An 18,421-nucleotide genomic window follows, 5' to 3' on the forward strand; every position below is an offset into this window, starting at 1 on the left:
ACCCTTTTATCAGATCCCCCGTCTCATTCTGTAGACCTTTCCTCTAGTCCACAGACACAATCTTAAGATCCCTCCCCCAGTCTGTAGTCCCCACCCTCTAGGTACAGACATATCCTCAGGCCTCAGACCTCCCACTAATAGACCCTCCCACAGCTGGGCAGGCAGACCCTACCCTCAGATCTCTCCCACTACCCTCAGACCCCACTCTGTCTCTCAGGCTCCTTTCCCCCACCAAAGCCCACCCTCAACCCTTCTTCCTTTCTAGGACCCCACCCCCACTCAAATCCTAACCCTTAGGCCTCTTTTCTTCCAGTCAGTCACCTTCAGACTCCTTTCCAAGCCCCAGATCCTATATCCTCAAACCTTTCCCTCTTTTACATCTCCTATCTCAGACTAGTGTGACGCTGTGAGTTAATGCGCCAGACTGCAAAGCAGTTTGAACTGCAAGGTCAGCGATTCAAACTCACCAGCTGCTCCTCGGAAACCCTATACAGGGTCGCTATGGGTCGGAATCGACTCGACGACACTCAACAACACATCTCAGAATGAGTTCTTAGCCCTCAGATTTCATCTTCCATTCTCTGATTCCTTTAGATCCTGCCCTTGTAATGTGCAACCCTCCAGCCTTCAGAACATACCCGTCTTCTTACGCAGATGTCTCCCTCCACATCTGACCTCTAAGTCCCCCTCTCATTTGAGACTGCCCACCTTAAGTTGGTTGTGCTTGTTGCTTGTGGCCTCACCTCCAGAGTTCTCCTCTTTCATTTCCTTCTGCTCTCATGAAATCTCTAGTGACCCCTGCCCAGAATTTGAGTCCCTAGTCCTCAGATACCCTAACTGCTTACGTGGAGCTGGGCTCCTTTGCAGGATCCAGAAACCCTGGTGGGCTGTCTGCATCAGCTGGCCTCACCAGGATCCTGAAGAGGGGTGAAGGTTTGGTGGCCAGGACCATCTGTAGAAGAAGGGTCAAGAGGCAATATTGTTGTTGTTGTTGTTGTTAAGTGCCGTGGAGTTGGTTCTGACTCTTAGCGACCCTGTACAGGGTTTCCGAGGCTGTAAATCTTCATGGGAGCAGAAAGCCTCATCTTTCTGCCGTGGAACAGCTGGTAGTTTTGAACTGCTGATCTTGCAGTTCACAGCCCGATTCGTAACCACTACGCTACCAGAGCTCCTTAAGAGGCAATGTAGCAATCAACAATTGTGTACCGAGGACCTACCATCTACAAGGCCCTGTGATTTGTGATGGGAATTGAGGGGAACACTACATTTTGGGTCATAGTGAATGTAATCTAGTATGGGGTGCAGAAAGGTGATGGAAATGAGAAAGATACAAAGGACAGGATGCCTCTTGGAAGAGGTGATATGATATTTGAGTTCCACAGTATAAATGTCAATCAAGCAAAATACTGGGGAAGAGCACTCAAAGAAGATGGAATCACCCGTGCAAAGGCCCCGAAGTAACAATAAAGCAGGCATGTGGGAGTAGCATCAGGCAACAAGGGAATGCTTCACAGGGTTGAGACTCAACAGGGAGCAGGCCCAGACCTTAATGGATCTTGAAGAAGGGTGAATTTCATTGGATTTTGTTCTCTGTGTGATGAGAACTCATTGGAGTTGTGGGCAATAGAATTACCCAATTTCAATGTCCACTTCTCATTAATTTTGTTATAAGATGTGTTGTTGCTGTTGTTAGGTGCCGTTGAGTCGATTCTCATTCACAGCAACCTTATGAGACCTGATGTGGCGCTGTGGGTTAATACACCAGACTGCAAAGCCGTTTGAAATGCAAGGTCGGCAGTTTAAGCCCACCAGCTGCTCCTCAGAAACCCTATACAGCGTCGCTGTGGGTAGGAATTAGTTTCTCTCCCTCACAAGCCCTGGTCTATCCCCTGATGATCCTCCCTTCCCCTATTACCCCACATCCCCTCAACTTCTTCTCATCCCGCATGACTCCTCCCATTCTCCTGTTACCTCTTATGCTCAAAGACCCCATTCTGCCACCTTTTGTCTCTGTTCTGTCCCTTTCCTAATCCATTCCCTCCAGGGCAGCACATCAGTGCACTATGACCACCTGTGGTCTTTTTGACCAACCAACAGGGCTGTAGCTTTGGGACTGGGCTGAGCTGGGTGGTGACAAGCTGAGCTGGGAGGTGAGTGGTGCCCTGGCTAGGTGGGAGTGGGGCATCAGAATGAGTACCCCTTCCAGGTCTCATCCCCATGCCTCCAATATGAGTGCTGGAGCTATTAAAGCTCTGCCACACCCAAATATCAGCACTAGTCCTGCCTCTCCTCTGAGCTGGCCCCCACTTCATTTCTGGGCAAATTGCAAGGCAACTTTGGACATGATGCAGCCTTTGTGACTCCGTCCATGCTGTGGCTGGTCACTATCCCCAGCTGCTCCACACTTATCCTCAGCCTGCTATTTTTCCCAGAGCACTGAGGCCAGAGCAGATGGGGAGAGGCCCCCAATCCTTTCTTTGAGGTTCAGCCAGGTAAATGAGGTTGGGGAAATGGAGCCAAACCTGTTCTCTTTATGCTTCACGCCCACACTTTTCCATCCCCAGCTGAGCAGCCTGTAGCCCCCGGGACTGGTAAGGTAGACTCCTCGTGAACCACAATGAGCCAATGCCAGCCCAGGGCAAGGCCGATTACACTTACAAAAGCAACTACTATATTTTAAAGGCTAAGTGAGCGACAGCCTCCCCATGGGCCCTTACAGAATCCCTGCCTAGCTGTCTAGCAGGTCTCCGGGGAGAGTCCAGCTCTCTTGCTTGCTTCCCTCACAAGAAAAACTCAGTCCAAGTCTCAGACCTACACCCTCTTGCCCTCCCCACTGTCCAGCCTCCTGTGGAGGCCACCCTATGAGTGTGTAGCACCTGAAGCACCTGGAACCCAGCTTGGTGCACTGTTGGATGATCTCCACCCCTGCAGTTGCTCTATCTCAGCAGTTCCCCGAGTCCCACAGACCAGTCCCCTGCCTGCCTTCCCAACTCCAGTGTTTCATAAGGACACCAGGGAGTACAATGACAGCCACAGTTTGCCTTCACACTGGGCCCTCCTGCTGAAGTGACATGATCCCCCATGGAAAGTGGGCACCTCAGAGGAGGTGGGTGTGAGGAAGGGCACCATGGCCACGGCAGGATCTGGGTGTCTGACTCTACCACTGCTGGGCTGTGTGACCCTGGGGCTCAGTGACTGGTACAGCCCTTCAGCCCCCAAGAACATGGTGGCCTATGCCCTGTAGGATTGGGGTCTCATTGTGAGTGCCCTGTTCTACACAGCCCCAACCTATTGCTGCTGCTGACACTACACTCCTTGGCAGACCTGTCACAGCTAGGTTGCCTGCACGCAGTTACTGGACCCACAAGGACTGAGTGAGGTCTGCCTCCTGGCTGCTTCTTGCTGCAGATTCTGGAAGCTCTGCGGTTCCTGCAGGCCCGCTGGTACGCTCATGGCAGCCTCAGCTCGCATAGTGTACAGCTGGTGTGGTCAGGCCTGGCCAATGTGGGCAGCCTAGAGTCCAGGTGCTCACCGCAACAGCATTGGCTGCAGCCCAAGTGAGTCCCTGCCTTCCTGCCTGCCCCCATGGCTCTGTCCAACACTGACCAGCTCCCCAGGCCCCTCAGGCTCCACAGCAGGGCAGCTCCTGAATGGATCCATGGCTACCGTTTGAGCTGATTTGTAGCAGCATGCCCACCATCAGCTCGGACCTCTATAGCCTGTGCATTCGGGCCCTGGAGGTCTTCACTGGGGGGTGACTACATTCTGCACCACTGAAGCACTCTATTAGGAGCTGGGAGAGAGGAGCTCGAGGTTTGAGCCAAGCTAGAGGCAGCTGAGAGCCCAGCTCTGCACCCTCTGGTGGCTGCCCCCTGACTTCTGGGGCAGCCTGCAGAATACCTGATGGCTCTTGTGGGAGGCCGAAGTACAGGGCAAGTGGGCAGGGGCTGTCTGGTGGCTGTGGCGGAGCCCATGTCCCCATGCTGAGCCTTCTCGCAACAGGACTTTGTTCCTGAGGTGAGCTTCCCAGTGAACCAGGTCACACACTGTGCCCCCTACCCCAGAGTTCTCCATCAGGTAAGAAGGCAAGGAGGAGGGGATGGTGGGTCCCATACTTTAACCAACCGGTCTATCCCCCGGAGACATTATACTATGAGATGACCCCCCAAACCAAGATCACATCTACACCTGTGTCCCTTGTGTTGTCCCCGGGCCCCATTCCACCCCAAGCAGGAGCCAGGGTGGGAATGTGGGGACTAAGGAAACGATGGGAAACCCATCAGCTCTCTGCCATCACTCTACATAGGTCTTAGGCCACAGCGGGACTCAGAGGGGTGCAGCTGGGGTCTCAGGTAGCAACTTGACTCTAGGCTACAACCCCAGTCCCTGCTATTGGCTGCAGTCTCGAGACCACAGCCAGGGTTAGCTTCAACTGCTGCCTGGAGCCCAACTCAACCGTTGGAATGCCCTCAGAGTCCTGCGTGACTGTCACTAAACCATGACTCGCCCTCCCCAGTCCATACCAACCCAATTCCCTGGCTGCCTCTCCTTTGACCAGTGCCTCACCGAGACCCCTGCCTGCTCCCTCATTGACCTGTGACCCCTGTACTCCAGCCCTCAGGATTTAGCCTCCCAAGGCTTGTAGAAGAACTAGAAAGGAAGTTCTCAGCCAAGATCCAACCCAGCTAGGGTACACACAGGGCTGCCCTGCTGGACCCCTAACCCTATGAACCTTACCCCCCACTGACTGGGAGGGATATGAGGGCATCCTCTGACCCATCCCCTCGCCCAGGTCCCCTGGCCATGGGGTCGCAGCTCCCGTCTGACTCTCCTTTAAGTCTATCCCCCCACCTTCTCTTCAGAATGAGTCTTCTACAAGGTGGAGTCCAACCCCAAGGCAAGCCCCGCCTGAGTCCTACTTCTGACACAGATCCGGAGGGTCCCCAGGACCCTGTCTGCAGGCAGTGCACCTCAGAATCATCCAGGAGTGACTCCCATTCAGGGCCTGGCCCAGAAAGTGATGAAGGAACCTACCCGGCTGCCTGAGCCGGGTCCCAGCATGACACCAATGACACCAATGACCACATTTCCACCATTTTTATTCATTTTGTCAGGTTGTTTAGTGGAGTGTGGGGAGTGGGGGAGGGTAGGAGTTGTCCCCAGTCCCTGTGCACAGGGCAGGACATATTAGGGGCTCCTGGAGGGAGAGGGAGGGCAGGGTGTCAGCCCAGCCCACTCTCAGATTTGTGCAAGGGCCCCCAGGGCAGAGGATAGGGGGATGGTGTGCCCCTCAGCCTAGGGTGGGGAAGCTATGATTACAATTTAAGGACCCACATCAAAAGTAAGTTACAAAGTTAGAAACCTGGGGAAGTGGTGAGGAGCTCATGGAAATACAAAACACAGGATGGGGTGGGCCATGATCCAGTGAGGAGAAGGAAAGGGAGGAAGGGCCCTCCCGGCTCAGGCTCAGCAGTAGCTTCGAGTCTGGCCCTCAGAGTGGAGGGACCAGCTGGGAGTAGGGTAAGGGGGTGGGGGACCAGCCCCCTCCCTCCCCTGGCCCCCATTTCTATACAAAGACCCTCGGTGGTGCACACTCCCCCTCCCATAGGCTGGTGGGGCTGCCCTGTAGAGCACGAGAGGTTCCGGTGGGACCCAGGGCCCAGGTACCCTGTGAGGAGTGCGGGGGCACCAAGGTGCCCGCTGTTTCTGGGGGAGACGGGGAACTGGGGGCCCAGGATCTGAGCGGCTTCGGGGGTGGGCAGGAGGGGAGGAGGAGGAGCAGGAGGAGGCGGGCGAGGGCCCCCGGGGCCCTAGGGCGAGGTTGACATAGAGGGGTTCAGGCCTAACTGGACGCCGGGCAGGGTGCTGGGGAACTGAGTAGCCAAGGTGGTCAGGGGGGAAACATGATGACGGTGGTGGGTAACTGAGCAGGAAGTCGGGGGACCTGTGGAGTGGTGGCGATTGACCAAGCATGCCATAGGAGGCATTGAGCCTATCGGGGGGCATGGAACGGAATGGGCTCCACGAGCGGGTGGGGCCAGAGTAGGGAGACCCCTCACCAGCCCCAATCTCATAGTATAGGTTCTCTCCCCTGTCAAGTGGTGCAGGGGGTCCCAAAGGGCTTCTCCAGACAGGGGCTGGGGAGCTGGGCCGGAAGGATGGAGGGCTCAGGGGGTACAAGCCTGGCTTAGGGACCCTGAGAAAGGGCGGCAGGCACTCCCGGGGGGCTGGGGAGAAGAAGCTAGGGGTAGGAACCTGCGAAGAAGGGACAGAATACGGTGACTGGGCTACAGTCCCTGGCGTGTCCCTGCTAGGCCCACCCACTCTGAGCTGGGCACTGACCTGGGCGGGGCCTCTGAGTCCCCTTCTTGAGGCCCCTGTGGGTTTCTGGCTCCTCACCAAGCTCCCATCACTTTGTTGCCTTGGTAGGTAGGGTGGAGGTCCTGGGGCCCAGGCACCCAGGTGAGTTAGGGGGTTAGGGGACAGCCCACTCCCTGAGGTTCCTAGGGGCTCCCCACCCACCTCCAGAGACAGTGAGCGGCGGAAAGGGGAGCGGGGGGCCGGGGCGGTGTCCCCATGCTCCTGTTGGCTCTGTTTCTGGGCCACCTGCTGAGCCCGCTCAGCCAGGGCCAGGGCCATGAGGCGTGCTGGGTTCTTGGGGGGTGGGGGTGGGGCCCCCCCAGGACGTAAAAGGGACAGTGGTGGGGGTAGCAGCGGAGAATCCAAACCAGGACCTACACAGAGAAAAATAGAAAGGGGCATCAGTCTGGTACTGGGTGGGCTCTGCTTCAGGGTTTCTAAGGATGTGGGTGGGCCCAGCAAGACCTACCATGCTGGCCCTGGGGCGCCCGGGGACTGGGAAGTGCCAGCTTGCTGCAGATCTCCCGATGACAGGTGTCACTCAGCTGGGTCTCAGCGCCACGCAGCAGCATGGGGATGAGATGAGGACGCAAGCCCGGGCCGGGACTGAGGGCTGGCGGCAGGGGTGGTGACGGGGTGACTGAGGCAGGTGTCCCCCCAGCCCCCAGTAGCTCCAGCACAGCAGGTGGCACTGATACAGCCAGGGGTTCCGAGATGTCCAGAGCAGTGGGTGAGGCAGGGCTAGTGGGACCACGGGGTGAGAGAGTCTGGGGGATTGCCCTGGGTGGGAAGGCGGAGGCAGGGGCTGGGGGTGCAGGACTGGCTGGAGGCGCAGGGTCTCCTGGGGTGGGGCTACTGCAGCGAAAGGTAAGGGGATCAAAGTCAAGCCCCCGAAACCCCTCTAGGCAGCGGGGTGGGCTGAAATCCAGCTCATCACCATCGTCTAGCCAGGCTGAGGTACGGTGTGAGGGGGACCCAGAAGGAGCCCCCAGCCCAGCTGCTGAGGACTGAGAAGATGAGGAGGAGGAGGATTCCGAAGACGACGACGAGGAGGAGGAGGAGGACAGGCTCTCACAGGAACCGGCCGGTGCTGGGCCCACAGAGAAGGCATCACTGCTAGAATGGGGTCGCCGCAGCCTGTGCAGCCTCTGGAGGCCTGGAAGCGTGGGGGCGGGGTGTAGGGGTCAGAACTTCACATCCTCAGGCATGAGTGAGGATGAAGAGCATGGAGTGACGAGAACATTCCAGACCCAAGCCAGACTGAAGTCCAACAACCCCAACAGATCTCACCACAGCTGCCAGGAGCCCAGCGGAGACAAGAGTTTTTGGAAAACAACTGGATGGTTGAATGGAACACACCTTACAGAAAAACACCTCCACTCCTGGGCACGTGGCAAAGCAACCTCACAGGAGTGTGGGCATGGCAGGGACTACTCAGAGGAGCCCCTCAATCCCTGGCGAGTAGGATGCGAAGCAACTCAGGATGGGATGGTGGTGGTGGTGTGCCATGAAGTCAGTTTCTGAGGAACAACTGGTGGGTTTGAACCACCAACCTTGTGGTTCACAGTCCAGTGCGAATCTTACAGCGCCACACCAGGAGTCCTTAGATCTTGATTTATACATAGGACCTTCTCAGAAAGGGCCTCCTTACCAAAATCTGGAATACCCCCACATTTGAGGTTGTAAATCATTATGGGAGCAGAAAGCCTCATCTTTCTCCCATGGAGCCACTGGTGGATTCGAACTGCTGATCTTAAAGGTTAGCAGCCCAACACATAACTTACTCACTACACTACCAGAGCTCCTTTGTGACGAGATAGCCACATATAAAACACTACAGAACAATGGAAAGGAGTGAGCTGAGCCACGCTCATCGACCTGGATGGTAGTTTCCAATGCAGTGCTAAATTAAAAAGTCAGCTTCCACAGCCAAGGGGGCTTCTAAAAGTTCATGGAATAATTCCATTATCTTTTCATTCAATTTTTCCATGAACTTTTTGAAGCACCCCACACACACACACACACACACATAAGTATGATGCCCTCTTCTTATGATATTCTTTAAACAAAGGTTCAGAAGTGAACACTTCGTTACTGAAGTGCACACGTGTACATGATAAAACCTTAGAAGCAAGAGGATTCTGACCATCAAAGTCAGAGGAAGCCATGTTGAGAAGACGGAGGGAACTCACAGTAAAGTCTCGGGGCTCTTTGAGTTCTGGCATCGTAGGTCCATGGGTGGTCATTAGATGATTTAAAAACATTTTTTTAAAGGAATGAACAAGTAAAAGACTGTCTCAAAGCACCCTGCATGGGCCGATGATTATAATGTGTCATGAACCAAGAGTGATATTTTATCCAACTCATTGAACCTGAAGTCCAGATGACAAAATTTGAAATCCCCAGTCGCCCAAATGTGAAGTGCAGCTTTTGGAAAGCAATCCCAGGAGCCCCGGCCTCTCCCACTTGGGCACTGGGATGGCCCACCCTGTGCTCACCAGTCCCGCTGGCCTGGGATGACAGGGATTCTTCACTCTTGGCAGATCGCAATGTGACCGTATCAGCTCGGCTGCCTGCAAAGAGAGGCTGAAATCACGGGGGACACTCCACACCCTGCCTCCCCCATGCTGACTGCCCGACCTCTGACCTGAAGGCTGTGATGGGGTGCGGATGCTCCCCAGCCAGGGCAGAGGTTTCATTCGGGGAACCCCAGGGCCCCGACCCAGTGCAAAGAAGGTCTTCCAGCTACTGCCCCCAGGCTTCCGCTGCTTCTCTCCTCTCTCCCTTTTCCTCCTGGGGTTTGGATGAGATACAAGCAGTGGAGTGAGGAGATCGGGCCTCCAGGCCTGGGTTCTGCCTTCCCCAGGGCTCACTCACCTGTCCACAGGGGAGGCTGGGGCCTTAGAGGTTTGGGGATCGGTGGGGGTCCTCAATCGGCCCTGTGTGCGGGCCTGGGCTTCCTCCAATGTCAGTAGGCGAGTAGAGGGACCACTGCCTGCGAGAGACTTGGGTCTGGGGAGAAGGCAGCGGCCTGGGGAATGTGGAGAGTGAGTGGCAGTCAGCCCTGGGGCCACCCAAGGCCACAGGCAAAGCCAAGCGCTACAGCCCAAGCCCCGGCCGGCCCCACAGCGTGCCCACCCGGGCTGGCAAGGCAGGGGACCAGGGCCAATCAGGCGGGAATGGGTGGGCAGCAGGCAGGTGAGGAGGAGGAGTGAGGCAGACCGAGCTGATGAGGAGGCAGCTCCCAGCAGCCAGCGAGGGCAGTGGCTCTGGCTTCAGTTACCTCAGGCCAGAGGGCCCTCCGATGTGTTGAATCCTGACTGGGCTGGGGTCCAGGGCAGGGCAGGGAGTCTGGGAGGGGCCAGGGCGGGGCCAAGTCTGGGGACCTCCCACCTCCTCCCAGGTGGACCCATGGCCTGAGTGCCCCCAGGAGCTACAATGGGTGAAGGAAGAGCAAAGTCAGGGCCAAGAAGTGGGGATCTTGAGTGGAGGAGCTGAAATAAGGAAGAGGCTGGGGGTGGGGGTAGGGGGTGTCCTCAAAGAGCTGGGAAAGAAGTCCAGCATCACTGGCGTTGGAATAGGGCTGGGGGTCCACTTGCCCTCCCACTATTGTCCTGACAAGGAAGGGGTAAGTAGTGAGGATGTCCTGGGCTGGGGGATAGTGCGTACCTGCAGGGTCGAGTCCAGCAGAGGCAAACGTGTCACTGAACAGAACATCCACATGGGTGAGTAGGAATTCCACCACCACCGACTGCACCCGCACCTCCCGGAAAGCTGCAGCTCCACCCAGTGTCACTGACTCCAACTCCATGGACCTGGATGGGGTGACAGGGGCCTTGAGCTGCTGGGCTCTGACTAGGCAAGGCCGCGAGCCAACAGAAGCAATGAGTACTCAACGCTCTTTCTCAAAGTAAGCACATCTACAGCTCTGCTCTCAACCTTCTCCAAAACCTGCTCCATCTATAGTTTCCCTGTCTTTATCAAGGAAGTCTTTCTAGTGGCTCAGGGCAAATACTTTGGGGTCTTCCTTGACCCCTCCTTCCCTCACACCCACATCCAATCTGTTAGCAAACCCAGCTGACTCCATCTACCATATCATTCTAGAATCTAAACTCCTCCTCCTCCACTGTGCCCACTTGGGTCCCGCCCACATCCCCTCTTATTTGAAGTAGCCCAGCAGCTTCCTCCCTGGTCTCTTTGCTCTCACTCCTGTCCTGCAGCCAGAGGCAGCCTCTGAATACCTGAGTCATGTCAGGACTCCCTTGGCTCAGGCCTCCCGTGTCTGTACCTCAATTCAAGTAAAAAGGCCAAGTCCTCACTTGGACCCGCAAGCCACCCCTTCATTTGGTCACTCCATCATTCTAACAACATCATCATCTCCGCCCCTCAGACTTCTAGTCAACTCCTGCCACTCTGTCCCTGCTCCTTCTGTCTGGTTTGCCCCACCCCAGATGTCCACGTGAGTCCTACCTCCTTCCCATCTTGATTCTAATGCTATCTTATCTTCTTAGTGGGGTTTTCCCCATGCACTTTATTTAAAATCAGAACCCTTCTCTCTACTCCGGTTCCTTCTTCTCTGTTCGTTCTCGTCCATAGTTCTTATACCCGTCATCTGGCATACCATCCATTTTACTGATTTATTTACTTACGATCTGTTTCTTCAAAAGAATGTGAGCTTTTTCAGGACAGAGAGCTTGCCTGTCTTGGTCACCACCAAATTCTCTATTGCTAGTCATAGAAAGATTTCTTACTGACGCCTTCCCTGACTATCTAAAAAGTTCCAGCTGTCATGACCTGGAGAATCTCTTTCCCCTGCACACTTCTCCTTGGCATCCATCATCTTTAGATGTCACTCTGTGTTTTTCTTGTTGGTGGCTCACTGTCCATCTCTCCCATGATAATGTGAGGTCAGGAGGGATAGGGCCTTGCTCACTTCTGTGTCCTCGGTGCTCAGAGACAAGGTTCTGGCACATGGGAGGCACTTGATAAATGTGTTAAATCAATGGACAAGAGAACAAAAGTTGAGTTGGCTCCTGAGGGGGGAGGGCTTACCGCAGCAGGTTGGGAGCCCATACAATGGCCAGGTTTCGGGCGTGCATGCTGGTGTTGGCGCTGTGGCTTGCCATGCGGGCCAAGTGTCTCAGCAGGTATTCCAGGGTCCTGGGGTGGGATTGGAGGGAGACACCTGAGCTCACCTTCTTAGGACCCGCTTCCCCAGTTCCTCCCCACTTCTCCTGGGTGTACCTGTAGTGTGGCGGGGGCAGCTGCTGAATGACATCATGTACCCGCACCATGCGCTCTTCCTCTCTGGGCACTGACATAGCCTCCTGAGGTTGTGGACAGGCATGATGGCCGCTGGGCCAGATGCATCCCAGCAGCCCTCCAACTTTGCCCAGCTCCCTTACTCACACTGAACTTCCCATAGAGCTGGTAGGTGAGCAAGGGGTTTGGCAGTTCTCGGAAGTAGAGCTTGCAGAGGGAGGACACGCTGTGGATGTCCTGCAGGAAGGCAGGCCCAGACAGTTCCGGGATCCTCTCACTGTCAAACTCATGCCTGAGGCCACCAGGCCAAGGAAGAGGGAGATTCGGGTTAGAGCTGACCTACCCAGTGGTATCCCGTTCGCCCCGCCTCCTGCTGACAAGTGCCCACAGAAGGATGAGACCCTCTTCTCTGGGTTTTGTGTTGGGCTTGTCAGACGTAAAAATGACTGATTCCCACCCCCAATAAGCCTGTGTGTGTGGCAAAGATGAGGGTGCTCCATTTTCAAGAGAAGACACTGAGGATCAGGTGGGCGATGCCCCTGCCTGTGGCTACCCAAGACTATCTGACTTCAGAGTATGGCCATCCTCCTACCACAGTGTTGGACCATTGTCCTGGCTTCAAGAGGTCACTGGAAGATGAAGGTCACATCACAGCAAGCCCCTGTTCACGACTCTCTGGAGGTGTCCCACTGCTCAAAGGTAAAAGCTCCCACCACCCAAGACCACTTGACCTTGTCGCTCACTAGGTCCCCCAGACTTGCGCTCTGACCTTATGGCCTCCTGTTAGTCCCTTACTCTTGTCGCATTTCTTCCCACTTCTGGTTATGAATGCTGTTCCTCTTAACCTCAGAGGTGTTCCCCGTCACTCAGAGTAAAAGCCAAAATTAACAGTCAGCAAACAGGCCCTGAACTAAGAGCGATGACAAGCAAAGAGACATGGAAACACTCAGCCCACTGGACAAACAGACCACGTGAACAGCAGTCTCTACGGACTTGAGACCGAAAGAACTAGATGGTGCCTGGTTACCATTACCACTGCTCTGAAAGCAATCACATTAGAAAGTTCTGGATATAGTGGGGGAAACTGTGGAACAAAATTCAAAATCACAAAGAAAAACCAGGCTCACAGATGGGAGAGAGACTAGACTGGTGGACTCCCTAAATCTATGGCCTTTAGTACCCTTCAAGTCTGCAACTGAAGTCACCACGATGGCTCAATTTTCAACCAAACAGTAGCCAGACAGGTCACTAAGGAGAATTAGAACACGAGGGCGGTGGGCCTCCTTAGGATAGATCACCACTGGAGATTTAAAGGGCAGCCATTTCCCCAAGGACACAGTTCAGAAGGATTAGGAAAGGAGGAGGAATGGAAACAGGAAACATAGGAAGTGAGTGAAGTGATTTTATACCGTGTGGATTGCAATGGATAACATGAAACAAAACCTGAATGAATTGAATGAAAAATGATGTTCTGCTCTGTAAACCTTCACCCAGTTTACAATCAAAAGTTAAAAAAAAAGGGGCTGCACATCTACCGCACTGACAGGTCCCTCTTCTGTGAACACTTTCCTTGGTGGTCCACACGGCTAACTCCCTCCCCTCCTTCAGAAGTCTCCCCCTGAGGCCTTCTCTGCCTACCCCATTTAAACTGTCACCCTCTAGCCTGAAGTATTATTGCTCTCCTCCTTACTCCAGTCGCTTTTTTCTCCCCAGCATCTCTATCACGGCCGTGTTTGTCTGTGATCCCCGTCAGGACAGGGTTTTCTGGTTGCTGCATGCACCACTGTGTGTGTCCCCATTGCTTAAAACAGTGCTTGCTGTATGGCAGGCATTCAGTGAAGTCTGGTCTTTCTGCTTGGGATGCTAATATTCTCACCCTTCAGACCTCAGCTGGCATGTCATCTCCTCCCAGAAGCCCTCCCTGACCTCTTAGTCTTGGTCCACCCTGGTTCTGTGCATCCTAACTCCTGATAGCTCTGTGTGACCCCAGCAGCTGGCATAGGACCTGCTTTTTGAAGGAAGAGTTGGTGAAGGGGCCTTACCTCAGCCTCTGGATGTTGGAGGACACGCCCGAGAGTCGGTAGATTCCGTCTACCACCCCGTGGGCCTCGATAAACTCGGAGCAGCAGCGCAGCACCTGGGGTACTGGGAGAAAACAGCAGGGTTGGGACTGAGCAGGCAGAGGCCTGGTGGGAGGGGTGGGGGAGGCGGTTCAGCTCAGGCCTCACCGTCCTGGCCTGAGTTGCTGAGGTGCTCCCCAAGGTCACAGCCGAACACCCTCTGCCGCAGGATCCCTCGCTGCCGCAGCCGTTGTCTCGAAGGGCGAGAGCGCATGAAGGTACGGAGGAGGCCAGCCAGTTTCCCACGCGGCCGGGGCACAGCTGTGGGCACAAAGGGAGACCACACAGGGTGAGTCAGTGCAATCAAAGGCCTGGCGAGTGGGCAAGGGACAGGGGCCTGGTCCTTGTTTCCATACCTGAGGTCAGAGAGGAGACACCCTGGGGCACTGGGATGCCACATGGGGGGCCGTCGCTGTCTGTGGGATGAATAATAAGTAGGCAAGATGGGCAGTAATGCAGAGGATGCCCCCGCCCCCGTCCATGGAACTTACCTGCCTGGAGCCCAGTACCTAGTCGCTCAGTGAACAGCTCCACACACTCGCTGGGGAAGAAGCCCACCTGCCAAGGGTCTGGGGTTAGTGGGGAGGCTGCCCCAGCTCGAACAGTATCCCAGCCCCACCTGTCCAGCCCAAGTCCAGCTCACCTGGAAACCTCGCTTCCCCCGCCACCAGCTCCGATCCTCTGTGGGTGGCATGTCAATCACTGAGACAATGTCTCCCACCTGGGTGTGAGCAGGTGGGAGGAGTGGGGGTCAGAGGGAGTAGGGGAAATGGGGAGCCCCCCTCCCTGGAGTCTACTCCTCCACAGCCTCACCTCAAAGGACAGCTCATCTGGTGCCTGGGCTGTGTACCGTTTGACCACATGGGCGGCGGCCACTGCAGGGATGTTGAGCGAGGCTTCCTCACTGAGGAGCAGTCGACGGCCATGATTGTCCAGCTGAGATGGAGAGGTCATGTGGCCAGGAGAGGCCAGAAGGAAGCGATAATAAACGCAGGGAAGGTTCCTCCATGCCCAATGGAGGTCACCACCTGACCCCCCTGCTTAAGAGACTCTCACTCAGAGCTGTTGCTCAAACTGCTAAACTCCTGCCCTTTCCAAAACAAACCTGTTCTTTCCCTGCACAAATCCATGATGCCCCTGCCCCTCATTCTCCATGGCAGACACTACATATTTGCTACCTAAAAACCTCTCCAGTTTAGCCACTGTAGCCCAGTGTTCTGTGAGGTACAGCCAGACCCATTTCTCACCAATAGACCTTTATATCCTTAGCACCTGCTCACTAGCTCTCTCTCTCTCTTTCTCTCTCTCACACACACGCACACACACACACACACACACACACGTTCTCTCTCCTCTCTCACAGACGTGTGCCCACACAGACACTAAAATACCAGTGCCTCCTCCACTCTGGCTCATTTTTTTCTTGCCCACACATGCTCCCAGGCTGGTTTTGCCCCTCAGACACCTCTCACTCACTCCCAACACCAAGATGGGGCTCACCTCCATCCAGGTGAGCACAGGTCCACAGTTGAGGTTACTGTCCACCAGTCCAGACAGGGTCTCGAGGTACTGCAGCAACAGCGGCACCAGCATCTGGGGGCAGATGGTCACAATGGGCTCCCAAGGGGGAACCAAAAGTGGCCCCTGCCCTCCCATGCTGCCCTAGCTCCCCTCGGGGCAGGGATAAAATGCACCCTGGATACATTGTGCTGCCTGGCTGCTCAATACTAAAATCTTGTCATATCAGATGGTGACTATGGTGTCCCAAGCGCCTGTCCCTCCACTGGAAATCCCTGACTGTCCTATGATCCTAAACTAAATGATGCCTCCAGAATTCTGCCGCATCATTTAGAAGGAAGGGCCTCTTCCTTCTAATTGGTTAAGCTGTAGGGCATGATCCAGTCTGCTCGACTCACAGCGAATCTACAGGACAGATTAGAACTGCTCTATAGGGTTTCCAAGGCTGTTAGACTACCTCATCTTTCCTGAGGAGCAGCTGGTGGGTTTGAACCACCAACCTTTTGGATAACAGCCCAATGCTTAGCCAATTATGTCACCAGGGCTCCTTGTGTGTCATATGCATACCTACTGCTGTCGAGTTGATTCCAAGTCATAGTGAGCCTATATCGTGGGGACATTCTCGTGACGATATCTTTATCTATCCCCACCATCCTGACGATTCTGCACATTGTTGAGGAGGACACATCAATGGTGAAAGCAGGGGCTGGGACAACAAGCTGGTTTACCTGGGCAGCCCTGGCACCCTCTGGAGGTGGCGGAAGCTCTGGGAGGCAGGAAAATCTCCGGTCAAATATGCACCGGTGGAGATGGGCATCCAGAGAACGGAAATCATCATAGCTGCGGAGCACTGGCCAGGAACGGCCCTGTGGGAGCCGGAGGGACAGAGGAGGTTCATTGCACTGACCTGAGGACCACAACAATCAGTCCCTTGGCCCTAGGTGAGACGCAGCGGTGGCCTCACCTGACAGGTTACCTGCACCCCAAACACCAGCTCATTTTCTCCAGAGAGGCTGGGCCCTTCACGCTCTGGAGACAGCAGGAGCTGCAAAGGGAAGCAAAGGATGGCCATACTTTTGTCCCAGCCCTGACTAATGCAGGCTTGTACAATCTCTGACGGAGACCTCCTCAAGGCCTGGTGATGTCAGAGAACAGGGCCTTGGCACACAAAATAATTGAATGAATAATGGAGCAAATGCTTAAGTGTGTGAGCAGTTCTCTTGGTCCACCCTGGTCCCTCCAACTCCTGCTGTGGACTGCTCAGATGGGTGGAGCAGCCAGGCCCAGAGGTACACAGCTGGAATTGCTTCAGGGGTGGGGTAGGGTTTCGCCTTCCCACCTGGATGCAAAGTCTTCATACCTGAATGTGGCCAAAATCAACGTTCTCGTAGTGGAAATGGGCACAGTCGGCCAGCCGGGGGAAGGGACCTCGAGGAGCTGAGAGCCTGGAGGACAGGTGACAGACATCACCAGCAGCTCCTGAGGCTACCCCCATCCTCAGCTGAGCCTCTCCCTCATCCCTCACCTCTTCCCAGGCTTTCCCTTCACACTGGTCGCCCCTGTTGGGGGCAGGGGCTGCACTGAGCCCTCCCCTGGGCCATCCAGGCTGTCAGTGCTTCGAGCCTGCAAAGCAAAAAGACGACTCAGAGGACCCCAGAGATGGGAGCTAGGAGCTAACAATGGGAGCATTGTTACCCACTAGCTGGGCTAGAAGTCTGGGTGGCTCCACACACTGCCCTAAGTGTGGAGGAAGTGGGAGGTCAGGGGGAGGTAAGGACAGGTCTGGGGAAGAGTTGCCTTTTCTTGTGTGGTCTGCATTGAGAGAGCAGGGAGGGTGCACTGGCTCGCCACTGGTCCCAACCCTCCCAATCATGACCACTGAGTAGCTGTCACCTTCCCATGGGTGCTTCTCTGTGCCTTTCCTCATTGTTGGACAATCACAGCGTCCATCTCATCAGTCTTGCTGCTTCAAATCCTCCCTCCCCTTGCCACACACACACACACACACAGCTTCTCCACAATACGCGCCAGCATCATTTTCACAAAACACAGATCTGCCCCTGTCTCTCCAGAGATCCTGGACCTTCAATGGCTCCATGTGGTCCTCAACATCAAGTCTGAACTCCTTGGTCTGAGTTGGTCTTTGTTCACCTCTCCAGGTCCATCGCTTCCCATTGCCCCTACTCTCAGGGTTCCTCTCTGTGAACTTCTAACAGGCTAACAAAAGCACCATCTCCTCACCACCTTGTAGTCTCTGCAGTGACTGTTTCCTCTGCTTGGAACACCCCCCTCCCCCTTTCCCTAGGTTCACTTTTTAACCCTCAGGTCTCAACTCACATATTTCCTCCTCTAGGGAGTTCTTCCTCATCCTTTAGGCTGGGGCAGGCTCTCCTCATCTCTCAAGGCTCCCTGATTTCAGCCTGTATTTCCTCCATCACAGCCCTAATCACCCTGAGATGTCACTGTCTAGCGCTGAATCCATCTCTTGCAGTGGGCTCTGACCTCCCCAGGAATAGGGCCCCACCGCCCAACACAGCTGGACACAGAGTTGAAGTTCCTCGCAGGTACAACAGCTGTGCCTGATTGCCCTCTGGATCCCCAGTGCATAGCAGGGGTTAGGTAAAATCAGATGAATAAATTAATCAGTCGCTAGATGAGGATGCCCCAGACTAGACTCTAGTTCTCCCTCTATACCTCTGCAGACCCAAGTCCATCCTTGGATCTCACCCTCAGAGTCTTTCCCCCTGCTCCCCAGGGCAGGATGAGATCCAACTCTCTCTGTGCCTGGAGCACGAGGCCGGCACAGAGGAGATCTCAGTAAGTGAATGAATGGATAAAAGAGCGGCAGCAGCATGGTGGGAGACGGACATGGTGGAGGAGAGGAAACGAGGAGCCGGAGATGGCGAGTACTCAAGGAGCGGGCGGGAGGTGCAGTTCTGGCTTGGGGTTGGGGTGGGGTAAGGAGGAAGGTATAGTGGCTGGACAGGCGGAGGTAAAGGTCCTGGCTGATGTGGGGGCTAGTTCGGAAAGGGATTGGGATGAGTCAGGAGAAGGGAAAGGGAGAAGAAAAGGGTCAGGCAGAGGATGGAGCAGTGGGGGTGGGGCTCGGGAATGAGAAGGGGTTGCTTGTAGCCGGAGGCTTCAGGAGGGGGGTGGCTAGG

At 55.2% G+C, this 18,421-nt stretch overlaps 1 protein-coding gene across 1 annotated transcript; it reads right to left on the reverse strand.

The window, feature by feature from the left end:
• Positions 1-5,466: 5,466 nt before the first annotated feature.
• Positions 5,467-15,335, reverse strand: ARHGAP33 (Rho GTPase activating protein 33). The gene is made up of 17 exons (XM_006867348.1): positions 15,243-15,335; positions 14,556-14,678; positions 14,386-14,463; positions 14,234-14,300; positions 14,099-14,158; positions 13,851-14,003; positions 13,665-13,767; positions 11,770-11,914; positions 11,605-11,687; positions 11,413-11,520; positions 10,030-10,175; positions 9,238-9,391; positions 9,008-9,153; positions 8,859-8,933; positions 6,830-7,516; positions 6,343-6,734; positions 5,467-6,255 (listed from the first exon to the last, which is right to left on the reverse strand). Exons 1-17 carry the CDS (start codon positions 15,333-15,335, stop codon positions 5,467-5,469), a joined length of 3,402 nt encoding a protein of 1,133 aa, XP_006867410.1.
• Between the last annotated feature and the right edge of the window lie 3,086 nt (positions 15,336-18,421).

This window comes from Chrysochloris asiatica, unplaced genomic scaffold (assembly GCF_000296735.1).
Source record: "Chrysochloris asiatica unplaced genomic scaffold, ChrAsi1.0 scaffold00104, whole genome shotgun sequence".
Classification (NCBI taxonomy): domain Eukaryota; kingdom Metazoa; phylum Chordata; class Mammalia; order Afrosoricida; family Chrysochloridae; genus Chrysochloris; species Chrysochloris asiatica.